Source organism: Coregonus lavaretus (assembly GCF_964263955.1).
Source record: "Coregonus lavaretus genome assembly, chromosome: 40".
Lineage (NCBI taxonomy): Eukaryota > Metazoa > Chordata > Actinopteri > Salmoniformes > Salmonidae > Coregonus > Coregonus lavaretus.
Genome location: NC_140027.1, coordinates 3378597 through 3398551, shown reverse-complemented (window position 1 = coordinate 3398551; position 19955 = coordinate 3378597). Strand labels below are relative to the sequence as shown.

At 45.3% G+C, this 19955-nt stretch overlaps 1 protein-coding gene across 4 annotated transcripts in view; it reads right to left on the bottom strand.

The window, feature by feature from the left end:
• Positions 1–18070: 18070 nt before the first annotated feature.
• LOC311113668 (septin-9-like) overlaps positions 18071–19955 on the bottom strand; it is an 87392-nt gene continuing 85507 nt past the window's right edge. For all 4 annotated transcript variants that reach the window (XM_084156948.1, XM_084156947.1, XM_084156949.1 and 1 more), the window contains 2 exons: positions 18435–18486; positions 18071–18286 (listed from right to left, as the gene is read on the bottom strand). In XM_084156948.1, the coding sequence (XP_084013074.1) occupies positions 18103–18286; positions 18435–18486 (236 nt within the window). In that variant the 3' untranslated portion in view covers positions 18071–18102. The remainder of the gene's footprint in view (positions 18287–18434; positions 18487–19955) is intronic.

Below are 19955 nucleotides of genomic sequence, written 5' to 3'. Positions count from 1 at the left end.
GTTTTCGTGCGTACGCAAGATTGATACATGAGGCCCCAGACCACTAAAAACAAGAGTCTTCTCTGCTATCTGTGAGGAGATGGGAGCTGAACATCAAGCTGTGCTGTTTCACAGTGAAGCAGGGTGGCTGTCACGAGGAAAAGTCTTGTCCCGAGTTTTTGAGCTCAGAGAGCAGATAAGAATGTTTTCGGAGCAGGAGCACAAGTATGACCTCGCAGAAAAATTTAGTGATGAGAACTTCCTGGCAAACCTGGCCTACCTGAGTGACATATTTGGAAAGCTAAATGAACTAAATCTACAGCTTCAAGGGAAAGATAAACACCTCCCTCAGGTCACAGACAAGATCAGCTCTTTCACTCGAAAGCTTGCAATGTGGGGCAGGCGACTTGATGAAGGACATACTGATTCATTCGAGAACCTGCATGAATTTGTTGACACTACTGACTATGATGCCACCTCAGTGATTCCATATATTAAGGAGCATATTTCATCACTGATGGGATTCTTTAAAAAGTACTTCCCTGAAAACAGTTCCCAATATGACTGGGTCAGAGATCCTTTTAATGCACCAGCTCCAACTGGTTTCAGCTCTGCAGAGGAGGACCAGTTCATTGATATGACATCTGACTCCACATTGAGACTGAGGTTCACATCACAGACACTGAGTGAATTCTGGCTGAGTGTAGAGAGGCAGTATCCACTCTTAGGGCAGAGGGCCATGGGCATTCTTCTTCCTTTTGCAACATCTTATCTTTGTGAGACTGGCTTCTCTGCTGTTGCTGCACTGAAGACCAAGTACAGGTCCCAGCTAAACATTGAGCAGGAGCTGAGAGTTGCAGTATCATGCTTCAAACCCCGCTTCGAAAAGCTGTGCACTGCAAAACGTGCTCATTGTAGCCATTAATCCTGACTTCCTCATTTTGATTTTTTAAAAATCAGCACAAATTGTTTTATTCATTTTTGTTTTATAGGTCAGTGTTACATATATTGTACTCCTGAGTTAATGTTGCTGATCAATTTGAATGTATTATTATTTATTGATTATATTTAATTTAATTTTTCAGTATCAAATGGTCAAAAATATTTTACAGTTTAAATAAGGATTGAATTATTTTTTTAATTTCAGGCAAATCGATGCACTTTAAGTATTTTCTGTTACAGGCTAAAAAATGTTAATAAAGTTATTCTTTGTAAGTTGATCTATATTTCTTTTTTGTTTTTTTGTTTTCTTTAATGTTAATAAGGATACAATGTTATGCAGAGGTGTACTTATAACAATTTTATAGACAAATGATACTATTTACAGTCGCAGCGGAGAGTTGGGGGGCGCGAAATGTTTACTTCTTCCTAGGGGGGGCGTAACAGAAAATAATTGAGAAGCACTGCCCTACACGCACGTGTGAGACTAACCAGGGGGCACACAAGGACACTTCATCCCTGTTAAATGAATCAAGCAAACTGCAGACGTGGGTAAAGGGAACATTTGCTAAATCACTAGCAGAGCGGCAGGGAGCAATGTGGTCGGTACTATTAAGACATTATGAGAGTGTGTCTATGCAAACGTTATGAAAATTTAACAAATGGCCACCATCTGGGTGTCTAAATTGATTCTATTTGCTGCTAGTTGCTCACTAGATTAACTGTGATGATTTACAAGCATGCTGACGCTTTAAGGTTTAATTTTCCATTCCTGAAATCACAAGAAACAGCACATTTTAAACATGAAAATGGTTTTGGTCCCATTCCTGGTCATTGTTAGGCACCTCACACACTATTCCCAGCTGAACATATATAAACGTATTGTCTCAGTCTCCCCGTCACTCCCTGGCAAATGTTTTCTACACTGTGTACTATAGTCTACAAAAGTGTCTGCGGTCAAAGGAGTCTTTGTGAAACCTGATTCCCAAAGTGATACCTCAGTGTCTCTGTGGACAGAATGAGTTCCACATGTGGTCGAAGAGAGAGGGAAGGAGATGGAGGCGGGAGAGGGAGGGAGGCAGTTTAGAGGAAGTGGTGAAGAGCCCCAGACAGACAGTGAGCTCACGGGAGATACCCACAGTAGTAGACATCAGCAGGTGAGGCAGAATCCAGACCAGTGAGTGTGTATGTCTGTTTCCTGATCCGAACCATACGGAGCTCAATTGTATACTTTCCTTTTACACTATCCTTTTCATAACGTTTCCAGCAACTATGGTGGATGTGTGACCAGGTCAGCACAGTGCATCTCAGCTTGGCTCAGTAGTGTGAAAGGGGTGTATGCGTGTGTCCATAACTCACCAGTGTCCAGTAGGTGGTATGAAGTATAGAGTAACACAGTCATAATACCCATAAAACTTAGCGGTCAAACAGGGAAATGGTTCCAATCATTTTCCCACCATTCATTTTTCCCATAGGGGATTTTTGAAACACTTAAAATATGGGCTGTGTTTCGTGTAGGCTTACCCTGGCGTGAGGTTTTGTTAACCGTGTAAATCTCTCTAGGACAAGGTGACAAAAAAGATTACACCCATCTATACATCCTTTACATTGTTTGCGAGATCAGACATAATATCACTATAATGCGAGTGTTCATTTTCTGAAGTTGCTTTCATTTCAGCGCATCTAATTTGTAAACATTTCTACGGTATTAAATTATAACTTTTTTCAATTCCACAGAAAAAAGTGGAATTGTGGCGAGACGTGTCGAGACGATGCGTTAAATCCCAGATAAAGCTTTAGCGTTCTTATAGATGCAACGGAAAGACAATATATTAATTTTTTTTATATTTTATTTTACTGTGTTTGACAGGTCATTACAAACATTTCCGCGGTCATAACATTAACGTGAAAAAACCTACAGGCACAAGCAAGAGAATGAAAGAGTCGCAGGAGTAAAATGAAAGCAATCAATCCATTGAGATTTAAGTGACAAGTGGATTTTGCAGCCTTCAAACAGGAAACAGCTGGCTGAAAAAGACAGATCCTCAGGTGGGCAGGGAATGCGCATTGCTAGTATAAGATTTACAGTATATTTATTTGTAGCCTATGTATATAAACATTTGAGAATATTGCCTGTTCAGAATTCCCTGATCTGTGACTTGGAGGTGGGGAGAAGGTATTCATGGCAAGGGTGCCCTCTACCCAACTCTATGGTCATGTGAGTACGGAGGGCACTAATGGCAGGTGTGCCCTCTGTATTACTCTATGGCCAGGAATGTATATGGGCAGCCATTGAGGGTGCCTCCTTTTCAATCCGGGTCCTTCACCCAGTGAGAGTTGAGCAGTTGAACACACCAAACAACTCTCTCACAAGAAACATAAGGTTACTTCCTTACACTCTTGCGAGTACAGTGATCCCTCGCCACTTCGCGGTTCACTTATCGCGGATTCGCTATTTCGCGGATTTTCATAATGCATTTTTTTTTTTTTGGTGCATTGTGCTCTGCATTCTGATTCGCTAAAAACTCACTCCCGCTTCTTGTATCAAAACATGCTACGAATTGTGCTATCATTTTGTCGTCTCGTGCAGTTATGTGTACGTACATAAAACAGCTTGGCAAATTTACATTAAGTTGGCCAAATTATCTTGTAATTTCGAACATCTCCTAAACCCATAATGTCGACGAAACGGCCTGGACCGACAAAAGCACCTGCGGATGGGCCCAAACGGCGGAAGATGCTACCTATCTCAGATAAAGTTAAACTTCTGGACATGCTAAGGGAAGGTAAAAGCTATGCAGCCGTTGCTCGCCATTACGGAATCAATGAATCTTCCGTTCGTTACATAAAGAAGGAGGAAAAAAACATAAGGACGACAGCAGCAGTCAATGAGGAGGAAGGACTAACGCTTGGTCGCTTAGCAACCATGGTGCGAATGGCCACTGAACTTAAGCGAGTAGCTGAGGAATGGGACCCTTTGATGAGCCGTTCATTACAGTTCTCCAACGTAATCGATGGTGGCATGTCGGTGTACAAGGATCTTTTTGCAAAGAAGAAAAAAGAGCGACAACAGCTGCCTATCACTATGTTCTTCTCCCGAACAAACACACCTGCACCGCGGGCTTCAGAAGAAGAGAACACTGCAGAGCGCAGTCAGGATGCAGCGGCCCAGTCTGAAGAGCAGTGAAACGGCCTACACGTGAGTCACTGTATTTGTATACATGTAATAGTTGCTAATTGTAAAAAAAAAAAGTTTTCTATTTCGCGGATTTCACTTATCGCGGGTCATTTTCGGAACGTAACCCCCGCGATAAACGAGGGATTACTGTAGTGGAATGTGGCGAGATGTCTCCCATAATATCAGAGAACCGGGGTTACGCAAGTAACCCTAAGATCTCTTTAAATTATTTGTTTTGACATCTCACAGTGGGATATGGCCAACTCCCATATCACACATGCTCTCTGGAGCCAGGGAGTCTCCATTCCCTTTGATGGGGATTCCCTCTGGACAATACGTCTGCTCCTACGTTCAGTATGCCCGGGACATGAGTCAGGCGTAGGGACAGTAGGTGTGCTCTGCTCCACAGAATAATCCTGACGGATAGTCTAAATGCAGGGAGCGAGTGCCACCCTGGCGCTTGATGTATGCCACTACAGTCGTATTGTCCGTTCTGATCAAGACGTGCAAATTCTGAAGAAGGGAGGGTAAAAAGTGTTTCAGTGAAAGAAGCACTGTCAGCAATTCGAGGTAATTTACGTGAGCAATGCGGAGTTGTGGAGTCCATACTCTGTTTATTGCATTTCCCTTGTGAACTGCGCCCCATCCTGTGAGTGACTCATCTGTCGTCACCACTTTCCTTTTTGCCACTACCCCTAGGGGAGTGCCAGAAACGATGATCGAGGGGCTCTTCCAGTGACTGGGAGCCAAGAGACATGCGGATGTCACCTCTATCCGGCGATTGACAGACAACAGGCAAAACCCAGCGCTGGAAGTCTCTTATCCTCAGTAGGCCTAGTGGTACTACTGAGATGTTGGACGCCATTAAACCCAGCACTCGGAGGCACGTCTTGAACATGACCGAGCGCCCCCTGTGGAACAGGGAGAGGCACTGTCGGAACGACACGATGCAGTCTTCTGAAAGTGTTGCCCGATAAGAGAGAGAATCCAGCATTACGCCTAGGTATTCTATTTTCTGTGTTGGCACCAAACAGCTCTTTTTCTGATTTATCTTGAACCCTAGCTTGGAGAGTTGGGTTAAGCTTACCATATACTTCCCAGTTGAAACAGTTTGCACATATGACAATTTGACATTTTCTTTCATTTTGGTGTTCGGCAGCGTTCGGCAGGGGTTTTTCCCGGCTGTTCGAGCACACAACAATTTCTCTTGAGGCAAGCCGAAGTTCGGTAGCCGAAGTTTACGCCCCTTCGTCGGTGATTGGTCAACAGTAGGGATTCTTCAATTAAGTGTTTGTCATTCAACAACAGACTATTAGTTTTATACAAATATTTTCTATTTAAGGGAATATGCGAGGCACATACATTTGCATCGCCTAGCAGAGTTCTGATAGGAGTAAACCGAGCCTAGTATGCAGACGCTTTTACAAGGGAAGCCGTGTCTCGTACCGCTTGCTCCCGGGATCGGGAACAAAGCAAGTAATCGTCTATGTAGGCGGAGACTCTCAGTCCCTCAGGAATGTGAGAGCTGCCTCTACACAAATGCTGAACGTTCGGGGAGCTAGCGCTAGCCCAAATGGGACAGCAAGTTTTTCATAGGCTGTGCTTTAAAAGCAAACTTCAGAAACCTCCTGTTTGCTGGCAGGATGCTTATGTATTGAGGACCCATAGGTCCAGAACGGGGTGAACCACTCCCCCTTTCTTGGGAACCAGGAAGTACCGGCAGTAGAAACCGAGGTGGCTCTCTGCCACTGGTATCGCCCTGATAGTCCCTTTGCTTAGTAGAGAGGAGATTTCCTGCTCTAGTATGCGTGCCGAGTCACGAGTCGCTTCCTATTTCCAAAATGGTCTCAGAGTAAACTGCAGTCTGTACCCCTTTGTCACTGTGGACCAGATCCAGGGCTGGACTGCATGTCAGTTCCCTGCTTTGCTGGTGAGTCACCCACAGGTCGATAGACTCAAGGTCACCAGTGGTGCGGTGATGGATCAAATCTCCTTTTCATTGTATTTTCAATCTGTGTCTGTGGATGCCTGGATGCAGCAGAGTGAATGCATCAAAATGGGTCGCTGCACAGATGTGCCCCTCCCCCATAGTGGGGTGAACTGTTGGCTGCCCCTCTCTGCCGTGTACCCCTAGGTCTGGCACCCCTTCCCCACATGGGAACCAAATGGGCGGAACCTCGATGCTGCTTCAGGGAAGGAACGTTTTCCCCACTGTCGGCCCGTTAGGGGATCCGAACTGTGGGGTCGATGACCGCTGTGTCGCTGGGGGCTTCTCGCAGAAAGCTCTGGTGCCAGCAAATTGCCCTCTCTCTGCCACGAAGCCTTGGCTTCTGGAGGGGTTGACCGGGTAACCACGATTCCCAGATCTACTGGGCAGACAGAAGTTGAAGGCTTCGCCCTCCTCCTTTCAAAGTTTGCACTCTCCCCTACCACTGCAAGGCTCATGGCATGACCACAGGCTTGAATGGCACCCCTGGAGGCTTGGAGGTTGATGTCTGTGACGACACAGATCTCTTCCCAAAGGTTTGGGTTAGGCTTGCCAATTGATAGGAGATTATGCATCTCCTCCCTGCTGAATCCTACCCCCCCCCCCCCTCCTGCCACCCTCCTTACCAAGTTAGCTAGCTGAATAAACTAAGTTGGGGTGGGGTGGGATTCAGCAGGGAGGAGATTCCTAGAAAACATTGAACCACTGTAGTTTACAACAATTATAGTTTCTGAGGTGGAAGTTGGGAGAGTTATATTTGGGTGTTGTGGTGAGGGAGGCCCCGCTCTCTCCTTTCCCAGATGTTTAGTTCATTTCATTCCGATCTCCTTTGCATTATTGTAGCCATTTTCTGTAGCCTGTCAACTATGCCTCTGTCTATCCCTGTTCTCTCCTCTCCGCACAGGCTATACCAACGCCTCAAACCGCGTGGCTGCTGCCTCTCTAACCTGGTGGTCCCTGCACGCACCACCCACGTGGAGTTCCAGGTCTCAGGCAGCCTCTGGAACTGCCGTTCTACTGCCAACAAGGCAGAGTTCATCTCAGCCTATGCTACCCTCCAGTCCCTCGACTTCTTGGCGCTGACGGAAACATGGATTACCACTGAAAACCCTGCTACTCCTACTGCTCTCTCCTCGTCTGACCATGTGTTCTCGCATACCCGAGAGCATCTGGTCAGCGGGGTGGTGGCACAGGAATCCTCATCTCTCCCAAGTGGACATTCTCTATTTTTCCCCTGACCCATCTGTCTATCTCCTTATTAGAATTCCATGCTGTCACAGTCACTAGCCCATTTAAGCTTAACATCCTTGTCATTTATCGCCCTCCAGGTTCCCTCGGAGAGTTCATCAATGAGCTTGACGCCTTGATAAGTTCATTTCCTGAGGATGGCTCACCCCTCACAGTTCTGGGGGACTTCAACCTCCCTACGTCTACCTTTGACTAATTTCTCTCTGCCTCCTTCTTTCCACTCCTCTCCTCTTTTGACCTCACCCTCTCACCGTCCCCCCCTACTCACAAGGCAGGCAATACGCTTGACCTCATCTTTACTAGATGCTGTTCTTCTACTAATCTCACTGCAACTCCCCTCCATGTCTCCGACCACTACTTTGTATCCTTTTCACTATCGCTCTCCTCCAACACTACTCACTCTGCCCCTACTCAGATGGTAATGCGCCGTCGCAACCTTCGCTCTCTCTCTCCCGCTACTCTCTCCTCTTCCATCCTATCATCTCTTCCCTCTAGTCAATCCTTCTCCCTCCAATCTCCTGATTCTGCCTCCTCAACCCTCCTCTCCTCCCTTTCTGCATCCTTTGACTCTCTATGCATTTCCGAGCGGAAATGGAGGAAAACTAGACTCCCTGCGGACCTGGCATCTTTTCACTCCCTCCTCTCTACATTTTCTTCATCTGTTTCTGCTGCTAAGGCCACTTTCTACCACTCTAAATTCCAAGCATCTGCCTCTAACCCTAGGAAGCTCTTTTCCACCTTCTCCTCCCTGCTGAATCCCTTTCCCCCCCCTCCTCCTTCTCTGTGGATGACTTCGCCAACCATTTTGAAAAGAAGGTTGACGACATCCGATCCTCGTTTGTTAAGTCAAATGACACTGTTGGTCCTGCTCACACTGCCCTACCCTATGCTTTGACTTTTTTCTCCCCTCTCTCTCCAGATAAAATCTTGCGACTTGTGACGGCCGGCCGCCCAACAACCTGCCCGCTTGACCCTATCCCCTCCTCTCTTCTCCAGACCATCTCCGGTGACCTTCTCCCTTACCTCACCTCGCTGATCAACTCATCCTTGACCGCTGGCTATGTCCCTTCCGTCTTCAAGAGGGCGAGAGTTGCACCCCTTCTCAAAAAACCAACACTCGATCCCTCTGATGTCAACAACTACAGACCAGTATCCCTTCTTTCTTTTCTCTCCAAAACTCTTGAGCGTGCTGTCTTTAGCCAACTCTCTTGCTATCTCTCTCAGAATTACCTTCTTGATCCAAACCAGTCAGGTTTCAAGAATGGTCATTCAACTGAGACTGCTCTTCTCTGTGTCACAGAGGCTCTCCGCACTGCTAAAGCTAACTCTCTCTCCTCTGCTCTTGTCCTTCTAGACCTGTCTGCTGCCTTTGATACTGTGAACCATCAGATCCTCCTCTCCACCCTCTCCGAGCTGGGCATCTCCGGCGTGGCTCACTCTTGGATTGCGTCCTACCTGACCGGTCGCTCCTACCAAGTGGCGTGGCGAGAAGCTGTCTCCGCACCACGTGCTCTCACCACTGGTGTCCCCCAGGGCTCAGTTCTAGGCCCTCTCCTATTCTCGCTATACACCAAGTCACTTGGCTCTGTCATATCCTCACATGGCCTCTCCTATCATTGTTACGCAGACGACACACAACTAATCTTCTCCTTTCCCCCTTCTGATAACCAGGTGGCGAATCGCATCTCTGCATGTCTGGCAGACATATCAGTATGGATGACGGATCACCACCTCAAGCTGAACCTTGGCAAGACGGAGCTGCTCTTCCTCCCGGGGAAGGACTGCCCGTTCCATGATCTCGCCATCAAGGTTGACAACTCAGTTGTGTCCTCCTCCCAGAGTGCGAAGAGCCTTGGCGTGACCCTGGACAACACCCTGTCGTTCTCCGCTAACATCAAGGCGGTGACCCGATCCTGTAGGTTCATGCTCTACAACATTCGGAGAATACGACCCTGCCTTACACAGGAAGCGGCACAGGTCCTAATCCAGGCACTTGTCATCTCCAGTCTGGATTACTGCAACTCGCTGTTGGTTGGGCTACCTGCCTGTGCCATTAAACCCCTACAACTCATCCAGAATGCCGCAGCCCATCTGGTGTTCAACCTTCCCAAGTTCTCTCACGTCACCCCGCTCCTCCGCACACTCCACTGGCTTCCAGTTGACGCTTGCATCTGCTACAAGACCATGGTGCTTGCCTACGGAGCTGTGAGGGGAACGGCACCTCCATACCTTCAGGCTCTGATCAGTCCCTACACCCAAACGAGGGCATTGCGTTCATCCACCTCTGGCCTGCTGGCTCCCCTACCTCTGCGGAAGCACAGTTCCCGCTCAGCCCAGTCAAAACTGTTTGCTGCTCTGGCACCCCAATGGTGGAACAAGCTCCCTCACGATGCCAGGACAGCGGAGTCACTCACCACCTTCCGGAGACATTTGAAACCCCACCTCTTCAAGGAATACCTGGGATAGGATAAAGTCATCCTTTTATCCCCCCCCCCCCTTACCCCACCCCACCCCAAAAAAAAAAAAAAAACATTGTAAAGTGGTTATCCCACTGGCTATAAGGTGAATGCACCAATTTGTAAGTCGCTCTGGATAAGAGCGTCTGCTAAATGACGTAAATGTAAATGTAATTCGGCCTGGTAAGATAGTAGTAAGGACGTAACGTTCAACGCCCGTAAAGAATGTGCAGCAGAGACTTAGACATTTTGGTAGATAGACGTGGAGAAGCGGTTCGTCTTAACAGGGAGAGAAGTGCCCGTCTTTGACGAGGTACTGGGGTTGAGGTGGTTGGCCAGTGACCACTCAACCACTAATGGCTTGTCCTTGACATTCATTTTGGCAAAAAGTCTGGTCTGGACATTGCCAGTCAAAGGTTTATCCCAATTGCATTTTGCTTCAGCCACGCAAGCTGGGAGGAGTTGTTTGCCTGGGACGGTGCTATAGGGGAGTTTACTAATGTCGTACCAGTCCCTCTCTGTGATGCCACCCCCCATGGGTATGAGCTGCACATTTGCTGACATATATGAGCGAATATCTCATCCACCATCGATGCCCTGCTAAGTTTGCAGGTTCCATGGCTCCAAAAAACAGCTAACAAAGTGAAACGTAACTAGCGTTCACGACTTGGGCTAGTAGCCTAGCTAGTTAAGAGTGCTGGCCAGAGAAGCTAATCCTTTAACAATGTGAACATAGCTTACGTTCGCCACGAGGGCTAGTAGCCTAGCTAGTTAGCACAAAATTAGCCAAAGGAAGCTAGCACTATGTTGGTCATGCGACGAACAAAAGCGAGGATGGTTGGTCTAGTCAACGGCGATGAAGGGTTGAACTAAACGAGAGCGCAAACTAGTAATTCTACCCTTCCAGATAGCTAGCCTTGCAGCGAGTTAGCCAGGTTTGCTAAGCCTTGCAGCTAAGCTAGCCAAGTCTCCGCAGCTAGCCATGTGATGCTAGCTACTAAAGGAGACAAAGGAAGAAAGGCGCTGAAGCAAATTCTTACCCGAAAATATCACCCAACACAAAAGACGAGAGCTGGTAAGGTCACGCCACCGAGCGCAGGGTTAACGGCACACGTGAACAGTTAAACAGGAAAAATTATCAAGTCGTGCTGAGGAGAGCCAAGTAGAACTCTTCTGTGAGGAAGACATGTGAGAATGATAAGAGGGCAGGTGAGTGGCTCTTTGGTATGAGAGGAAGGGCTCCCTCATTCGCCACTCGACTGGTCTGATTAGTCCTTCGAGCTACTTACAGGATTCTAGTGAATCCCAATGAGATGTCGAAACAAATAATTGAAAGAGAACCAGTGTGCGTCTGACATTTAAGTACCTGCCCTTTTATCATGTAGAAGAGGATAAGAAGAGAACTCCCTCACCATTGTTGTTCATAGGCCAAAGAGCTACAGTATATTTTCCTCTCATCTAACAAATGTAAATAGAGTTTGCATGGAATTAAACTAGAATTTTCTAAACAGCATTGGCACTTGTAGTAGAATCGGTGCGTTAGTTGATGACATGAAAACAGAGCTCTTTGGCCATGCACACCAGTGGTGGGTTTGGCATCGAAATGAGAATGCATGAGCAGAAATGAATCCCATACCTACTTTCAAATATGGTGGTGAATTATATTTAACCTTTATTTCATCAGGGAGTCATACTGAGACCAAGTTTTTTTTTACAGATGAGCCCTGAATGTAATAAATTACAGAAAATAAACACATCAATATAAATACAAAATGCAAGAAGAAAGAAAAACAGTTCATAACTTTCTGAATTGCCCTAGAGGCACCAAAACATAAAATGTAAGAACATTTTGAAGATTGTTCCACAAATAAGGTGCAAGAAAACTAAAAGCTGATTTACCTAACTCAGTAGAGACCAAAGGGATTTTCTGAGTTAGCCATCCCTGAGACCGGGTGTGGTAACTCATATGTCTAAAGTTTAGTAATGATGTTAGGTACAGTGGGACTTTTTGTAAAAAGGCTTTATAAATGAAAACATAGCAATGCATCAACCTACATGTTTGAGCCATTATGCTTCCACTGGTCCTGCGGCCCATGTTAAGGTCAACAGCATAGTGAACTACCCAGTACCAGGACATTTTAGCCAAAAACCTGGTTGCCTCTGCCAGGAGGCTGAAACTTGGCCACAACTGGCTTGTACTGCATGACAATAACCCCAAGCACACATCAAAATCCACCAGGAAATGGTTAATTGGCCACAAAATCAACATTTTGAAATGGCCATCTCAGTCTCTGGACTTGAAACCTATTGAAAACCTTGAAGAGGGCAGTCCATAAGCGCAGACGAATGATATCAAGGATCTGGAAGGATTCTGTAAGGAGGAATGGTCTAACATCACTCCCAATGTGTTCTCCAACTCATAAAACATTTTAGAAAAAGGCTCTGCCATTATTCTCGCATGGTAAGGTATTGAAAGGTATTGAAAACAGGGGTGTCAATCACTTTGACCCCTACGTTTTTGAAAAAAAAGTATTACTTGTTAAACAAAATCTCTTTCTCTGAGCCATTGTATTAGTATAAAACAATATAATTACCCCATTTTTTTAGCATACAATATAGCTCAGTATTAGAATGATTTATTTTATACAGTCATTTTTTGCTAATCTTTATCAAGGGTGTCAATATTTTTGGGCACCACTGTATGTGTGTGTTACCGTGACTGTCTTGGGGATCCTCTCCGCGGGGGTGGATACCACAGACTTCCTGCTGACCTTAGACTTGAACAGGGTGTTCATCAGGGTCGACTTCCCCAGACCACTCTGGCCTGTTAGGGACAACCACACCCAGGGGCTTAGTTTGCTATAGGTCTGGACGGACACGCACACACACACACACACACAATCTTCCGAGTTCATACATGATAGCAATGAGAGAAATTAATACTTTTTGACCTTGCCCAGATAGGTCTTCATTGACATTCCCCAAACACTGTTTGTAATGGTTTAGGATCTCCTCAGAACCACTATGACATCTAGTATGTATACAAAACACACTCCCGCAGTGCTCATATACAAACACACCGTGTGTGTGTGTGTGTGTGTGTGCGCTCTACTCTACCACCATCACCATGCAAACATAAATACCGTTGTATCAAGTCTGACACCAACAGGCTCCTAAACAGCTGCTATCCCCAGGCCATAAGACTGCTAAATAGCTAACATAATGGCTATGAGGACTATCTGAATTGACACAACATGCACACACATTTATACTGACTCCACACATTAAAACTTGAAACTTAAAACACTGAGTGATATCTAAGCAGGGAAGAAAGACTTAAGGTCTTTCAACATGCTCTTTGTTGCTTCAATCACTTCTCAGTGTGTTCTCATCCCCCTAGATCCATCTGCTGGCTCAGGCTCTGCACACTCTTGGATTGCATCCTACCTGGCAGGTCGCTCCTACCAGGTGACGTGGAGAGGATCTGTGTCTGCACCACATGCGCTCACTACCGGTGTCCCCCAGGGCTAGGTTCTAGGCCCTCTCCTCTAAATACCAAGTCACTCGGCTCCATCACAGCCTCACAGTCTCACCTATCATTGCTATGCAGATGACACGCAACCACTTTTCTCCTTCCCAAACCTTCTGACACCCAGGTGGTGACATGCATCTCTGAGTGCCTGGCAGACATCTCAGCTTGGAAGTCTGCCCACCACCTCAACCTCGACAAGACGGAGCTGCTCTTCCTCCGGGTGAAGGCCTGCCCACTCCAAGACCTCTCCTTCACAGTTGACTCCATGGGGTCCCCCTCCCAGAGTTCAAAGACCTTTGGCGTGACCATGGACAACAATCTGTCATTCCCTGCAAACATCAAAGCAGTGACTCGCTCCCGCAGTTTCATGATCTACAACATCCGTAAAGTACAACCTTTTTTCACACAGAAAGCGACGCAGGTCCTAATCCAGGCACCTGTCATCTCCTGTTTGGATTACTGAAACTCTGTTGGCTGGGCTCCCCGCTTGTGCCATAAAACCCCTGCAACTTAACGCCAGAACGCTGCAGCCCACCTGGTGTTCAACCTAACTAAGTTCTCCCTTGTCACCCCGATCCTCCACACACTCCACTGGCTTCCAGTCGAAGTTCGCATCGACTTCAAGACCCTGGTAATTGCCTATGGAGCAGCAAGAGGAACTGCCCCTCCCTACCTTCAGGCTATGCTCAAACCCTACACCCCAACCAGAGTACTCTGTTCTGCCACCTTTGGTCTCTTGGCCCTCCCACCCCTAAGAGATATATGCGATCGTATACAAATGTAAGCAAGGTTTGAAATTATGTTTTAGTCAAATGTTATATCCGTTTGGGCTTCTTGCAGTTAATTTGCAGTCTACAAATTATTTTTAATAATGTTCTGGCCCCCTGACCATCCGCTCAAGAAAATTTTAATTATAGTTGATGATCCCGGTCATACACTTACGCGGGCGCATACACACCCACGCTCACATGCACACACATTTCTAAAAGGCAATGTTGTAAGAGGCTGTGTTTATGAGCCCCTATTCTCTGTGTGTGTGTGTATGGGTGTGTGTGTGTGTGTGTGTCTGTGTGTGTGTGTATGGGTGTGTGTGTGTCTGTGTGTGTATGGGTGTGTGTGTATGGGTGTGTGTGTGTGAAGAAAGGGCACAGATTTGGTGGTGGCATTTAATTGGCCCTTTTGAGCTGTTGATGTTCTCTTAACGAGAGTGTGCTTCAGCTTGTTACAGTATGGGCATCATTACTACTCCATCTCTCTGCCTGACAGCTTTCTTTTATCTACTGAAGGATGCATGCCACTATGTGTAGTGTGTACCAATCTCAGGGGCACTCGGGGTAAGGGTTCCCCAATGGGGTTTCATGCTAGTATTGAAGAACAAGCTGGAGTGTGTGTATGTCTACATGCATATTAAATGCCTCTCAGCAACAACCATGATGTTGAGCTCAAAGCCCTGTTTCATGGCTTTCTTCCTCATCTGCTCCAGGGCGGTATCGATGCCCAAGTAGCTGAAGTCGCCAGCGCCATGTGATGGCAGGGTGCGAATGTGGTGGGATGGACATTGTGGCTCGGTTACTGTGGCTCGGATTGACCTCTGACCCTGATGAGGCAATAGGAGAGAGAGAGACCAGTTAGTCAGGGTTCTGTGACATGATTTTGGAGGAACCCGTTTTAACTGATGCTTTGTCAGCATGGAACATTGTAAAGGAACATTTTAAATAGGAGAGCTCCATGCTGACAAACATTATGATAAATATTTTCCATCTCACTCTTTTGAATGAAATGACTCAGACCCCCCCCCCCTTTAACCTACTAAAATGGAAGATTCCAGATCCCCGAGGGATCAAACCGAGCCAACAACCTGCTAAAATTGAAGATTCCAGAGGGATCAAACTGAGCCAACAACCTGCAGAGAAGAGTAAATCACACAGAGCAGCTTACAAAACACATCCGCTCCCTAGCGTCGTATAAATCTGAAGATATATATTCAACTTGTCATGCCTTACAAAAGCCATTTATTTTGTTTGGATTCAGGCTGTTGCGTTCCCCAGAAGAGCATTTGGTGAACAATGATGGGAAGCTGTAAAATGTTGTGTGTGTATCTGTAGCTGGCTGCAATGTGTGTTGGGGGTATGTGTGTACACACGTGTGACTGTGTGTGTGTCACTAGGAGGTGGAGTAAGGTCCCCTACTGCAGTGGTTCTCAAACCTCTCCTCGAAGACCCACAGACGTTTCGCAATTTTGTTGTAGCCCTGAACTAACTCACCTGATTCACCTACTAGTCAAGGGCTTGATGATTAGTTGACAAGTCGAATCAGGTGTGCTAGCTGTGGAATAGTTCAAATACATGGAACGGCTGGGGGTCCCCGAGGAGCGGTTTGAGAACCACTGCCCTACTGTGCAGGCAGCCTCTCTGAAAACTGAGAGACAGGATACAGATAGGTACTAATGATGATATTAAAGTTCAATATATAGCCATCCCGCCCCTGGGTACCACGACAGTGCCAGCCAGCTCCCCCTGTGCCATCTGCTGGGTTATGTGACATCTGTGTTCTCCAAGAATAAACACACACTCACACTTCACAATACTGTAATCCTAGCCCTGAACATTCAACTGTCTATGGCAACGTTTCCCAAACCCTGTCCTGGGGACGAGTTCATTATTTGAATCAGCTGTGTAGTGCTAGGGCAAAAACCAAAAAGTTCACCCCTTGCGGTCCCCAGGTCTATGGGCCCTTGGCCATGAGCTTGTAGACATGAAAAACATTGGCATTTGAAGATCCAACAAATGGGGCATCAAACTTTTATAGAAAGCATTGCCTTCCTTTTATGAGTCAGAATAGCGGCCAGGCGTAAACATTGTTCTACAGAGCACTGGTAGCCTTTGAAGCCTGCTGGGTCCAGACAGTCAGACATCTCTGGCTGAATCACCTGATTAAAACGGACCAGTGAAAATATGACTACTACACGTTCTAAACTTAGCTCACGCTAATGACCCTAATTTAATGTAAAGCCCCCTCCAATACGTTGTATTTACCTCCATTCACCCACAGATTGTTTAAAATAACTTGTATCTTGGTCTTCCCCATTATGACTTTGCAAAGACACTTTGTTATGACACTAAAACCCAAACTGTGATGGCAAACGCTACATAAAGGGTACCCTTCTTTTTCGCACGTTTCAGACAAGCCAAATTGCGCATGAGCAAAGGGGCTTTTGTGATTGGTTAAGAGGAGTCACCTGCACAGGTGAAACGGATTGGCAATCAAGACATAATTGTAAACAATAAAAATATCAATCTTTATTTCTATGACATAGCATATCAAAGATAAACCATACTCTCATCATACTATAACAAATTACACAACTATACAACAGTAAACGTATTACCTTTTGTCATTTTTGATGTTATGTAAGATACATTGCTGAATGAATAGTACTCTTGGTTTTGACCTCTGTCCATGAGTTTTTGAATGAGTGAAGAATTGTGTTTGGCTGAATGGCACATTTATGACTTTTTGGAATAAAATGTTTAGTAGGAAAGATAAGGGAGTTATACATTGACTACACCGGGAATGCAAAACTGTCGGGGAACTAAATATTATTTCAAGCTGTGTATGTAGGCTACATATTCAACCTACCTGTAGTCCTATTCTGTATCATGTCCAAAAAGACAGAACATAAATCTAGATTCATACAATTCTCTATAAATACAGGGGAGACAAAGCATGATGGCAAACAAATACAACCAAAGAGGGTCTCTATAGATTTTCTATCCTCTCTGGTACAACTACTCTCTGAGAACAACGGGCGTGTGTAGGCCGACTGGTAGGCTATATGAATATCAAACTCAATTAAAAAGTGAGTACATAACAAGCATAAATATCTATTTGTAAATCAATTCTATATATTTGCTTCTCTTTAAAACAGAAATGGCATTTATTTGGTTTAGAGAAAGGTCCGGTAGCATAGGGATGTCTGTTCCCTACATCCCCACCATCCAGATAATAAACAATACAATATTATAACACAACAGTAAATGTAAAATGCACTGTATGTATGAACATGATACGTTTAACAACATATGACATTGGCATATTGACAGGATGGTTTGGCAAGAGGTCTTAAAGATATGAAAACACAATTGAAAAAGAAAGGGATTTCAAAGCTGCTCCACACTGCATTGCTGCTTTTCTGGGCAGTGCAGATGTGTCAAAATATACAAAAACCTAAACCCTACCCACCCCTATCTCCAATATCTCCAATATCTAGACAACACTATACAGCACAACACACACGTAGAACAGGTAAATTTGACCAGTTATTTCTAGTTTAGCTAAATGATGATGTGCTATACTTAGATAGCTGTTCTGTACACATCTGTATGCTATACTATTGTGGCATCCCATCTCCCTAGGGGACATCTTGTACTGTTTACCCAACAGCTCTGACCTACAACTACCTACACTAGAAATGTCAGGTAACAGAAACTCTGTTTGGCAGTTGACCATGTAAGAATTGTTATTGGTACCCTCTTTGGAGTGTATACAGTTTATGTCAGCCAGTTTTGATGGGTGTTGGTGTGTGTGGATGTGTGTGTGTCACATGTGTGTCACGAGGTGTGTTTGCATGTGGTGTGTCACAGTTGCCAGCCATTTAATATATATATATATATATATATATATATATATATATATATATATATATATATATATATATATATATATATATATATATACACACACGTGTGTGTCTGTGTGTGTGTTTCTGCAGGTGGTCAGACGTCTACATCTCATGGGTCAGGACTTGGTGCTGTGCTGCCACCCCATTGGCCTGCTGTGGCTGTGGGTTGACCAATGTGTTGGGTGGCTGGCCATTGGGCTGGGCGTTGGTCTCATTTAGCCGACGGACACGGTACACCTCGTAGTGGATGCTACTGGTGATGTCCTTGATGTTCTGCATGTGGGTCCTGACAGAGAGGACACGAAGATGGGGATTTAGTGAGAAATGTTACCCAGAGAAACATCAAGCGTCATCAAAACACTGCTCAAACACAGTCCTAAAACACAAGTGAATTACTCATTATCCCCATCACTTAAAACCCTGTTAATATTCACCTGATGAGAAGGTCTCGCAGATAGGCAAACTCGCAGTGTGCAATGTTCTCAACTGCAAAAAGAGCGAGTAAAGAAAATGAAATTACATTCTTTAGGATAAACAGCAAGTGTTTTCTGTTTACAGTTACTTAAATAATATTCAATCCAATAGCCCACGTACCATATATTTTGTGTATCAGGGTGTGTATATTTATGCATAGTCACTTTAACTCTACCCACATGTACATATTACCTCAACTACCTCAACTAGCCGGTTCCCCCGCACATTGACTCTGCACCGGTACCCCCCTGTATATATAGCCTCCCTACTGTTATTTTATTTTACTTCTGCTCTTTTTTTCTCAACACTTTTTTGTTGTTGTTGTTTTTTAAACTTTTTTATTTAAAAATAAATGCATTGTTGGTTAAGGGCTGTAAGTAAGCATTTCACGGTAATGTCTGCACCTGTTGTATTCGGCGCATGTGGCAAATAAAATTTGATTTGATTTATAACAAGTTCAATGCCATGTGCTATTCTACACTCTGCCACAAGATGGGAGTGTTGCGCCAAAGACAGGTCAAGGATGCCCATTTAACTTGACATCTGCAGCAATGTTCTTAAATCAAGATTACACCCTCCACTACAAGTAATTGAATACATCTCAGCCCCCTTAGCAAGTCAGACAGTTTAACAAACTCTCCATGACAATTTGCTGGAGTCTACAAAGGGTCCAATACATGTTTGAATGATAGATTATGTCAAATCCACAAAATGAAAAAGGAGCGCTATTTATGTGAAATCGCAGCGCAGGAAATTACATTCTATTTCATCCCTCCTAGGGAGGGGCGGGGGAGAGGAGGGGGGGAGAAGACGGTGCTGCTGTGTAACCACCATAGTCTGTGGGTGGGTGTACTGATTAATGTGGTGGTAGGTCTCCCTTAATTTAAAACCAGGCTGGTCTCTCTTTACAAACAGGGGATTAACACAAGAACCCATGTCAAACACACCGAGATGGACACATTTTATATGTTGCTGTATAGGTACCAGCCCTCTAGATATGTATGACTATTGTGGAATGGAATTAGGAGGAAGAACGGATGTGAAAGAGGGAATGACATTGGGGCAGCGGTAGAGGGAAGCAAGAAAGAAAGAAAGAAAGAAAGAAAGAAAGAAAGAAAGAAAGAAAGAAAGAAAGAAAGAAAGAAAGAAAGAAAGAAAGAAAGAAAGAAAGAAAGAAAGAAAGAAAGAAAGAAAGAAAGAAAGAAAGAAAGAAAGAAAGAAAGAAAGAAAGAAAGAAAGAAAGAAAGAGATTTAAAAAAGAAAAAAAGGTCCTGGCTATGAGAACCCTGGGCCCACAGGCCTCCCTCCTCTTGTGGCCTAATTTATGATGGCGGTGCAGACGTGCCGAGCAGCTTCCTCTCCCTTGCTCCCTCCCTCCCTCCATACATCCCTCCCTCCCTCCATCCCTCTCTCCCACTGCCTGAGCTGGCTGGGCTAGAGTCATTGTTCCCTCAGCCTGGGGACAACCACATTTCCCACTC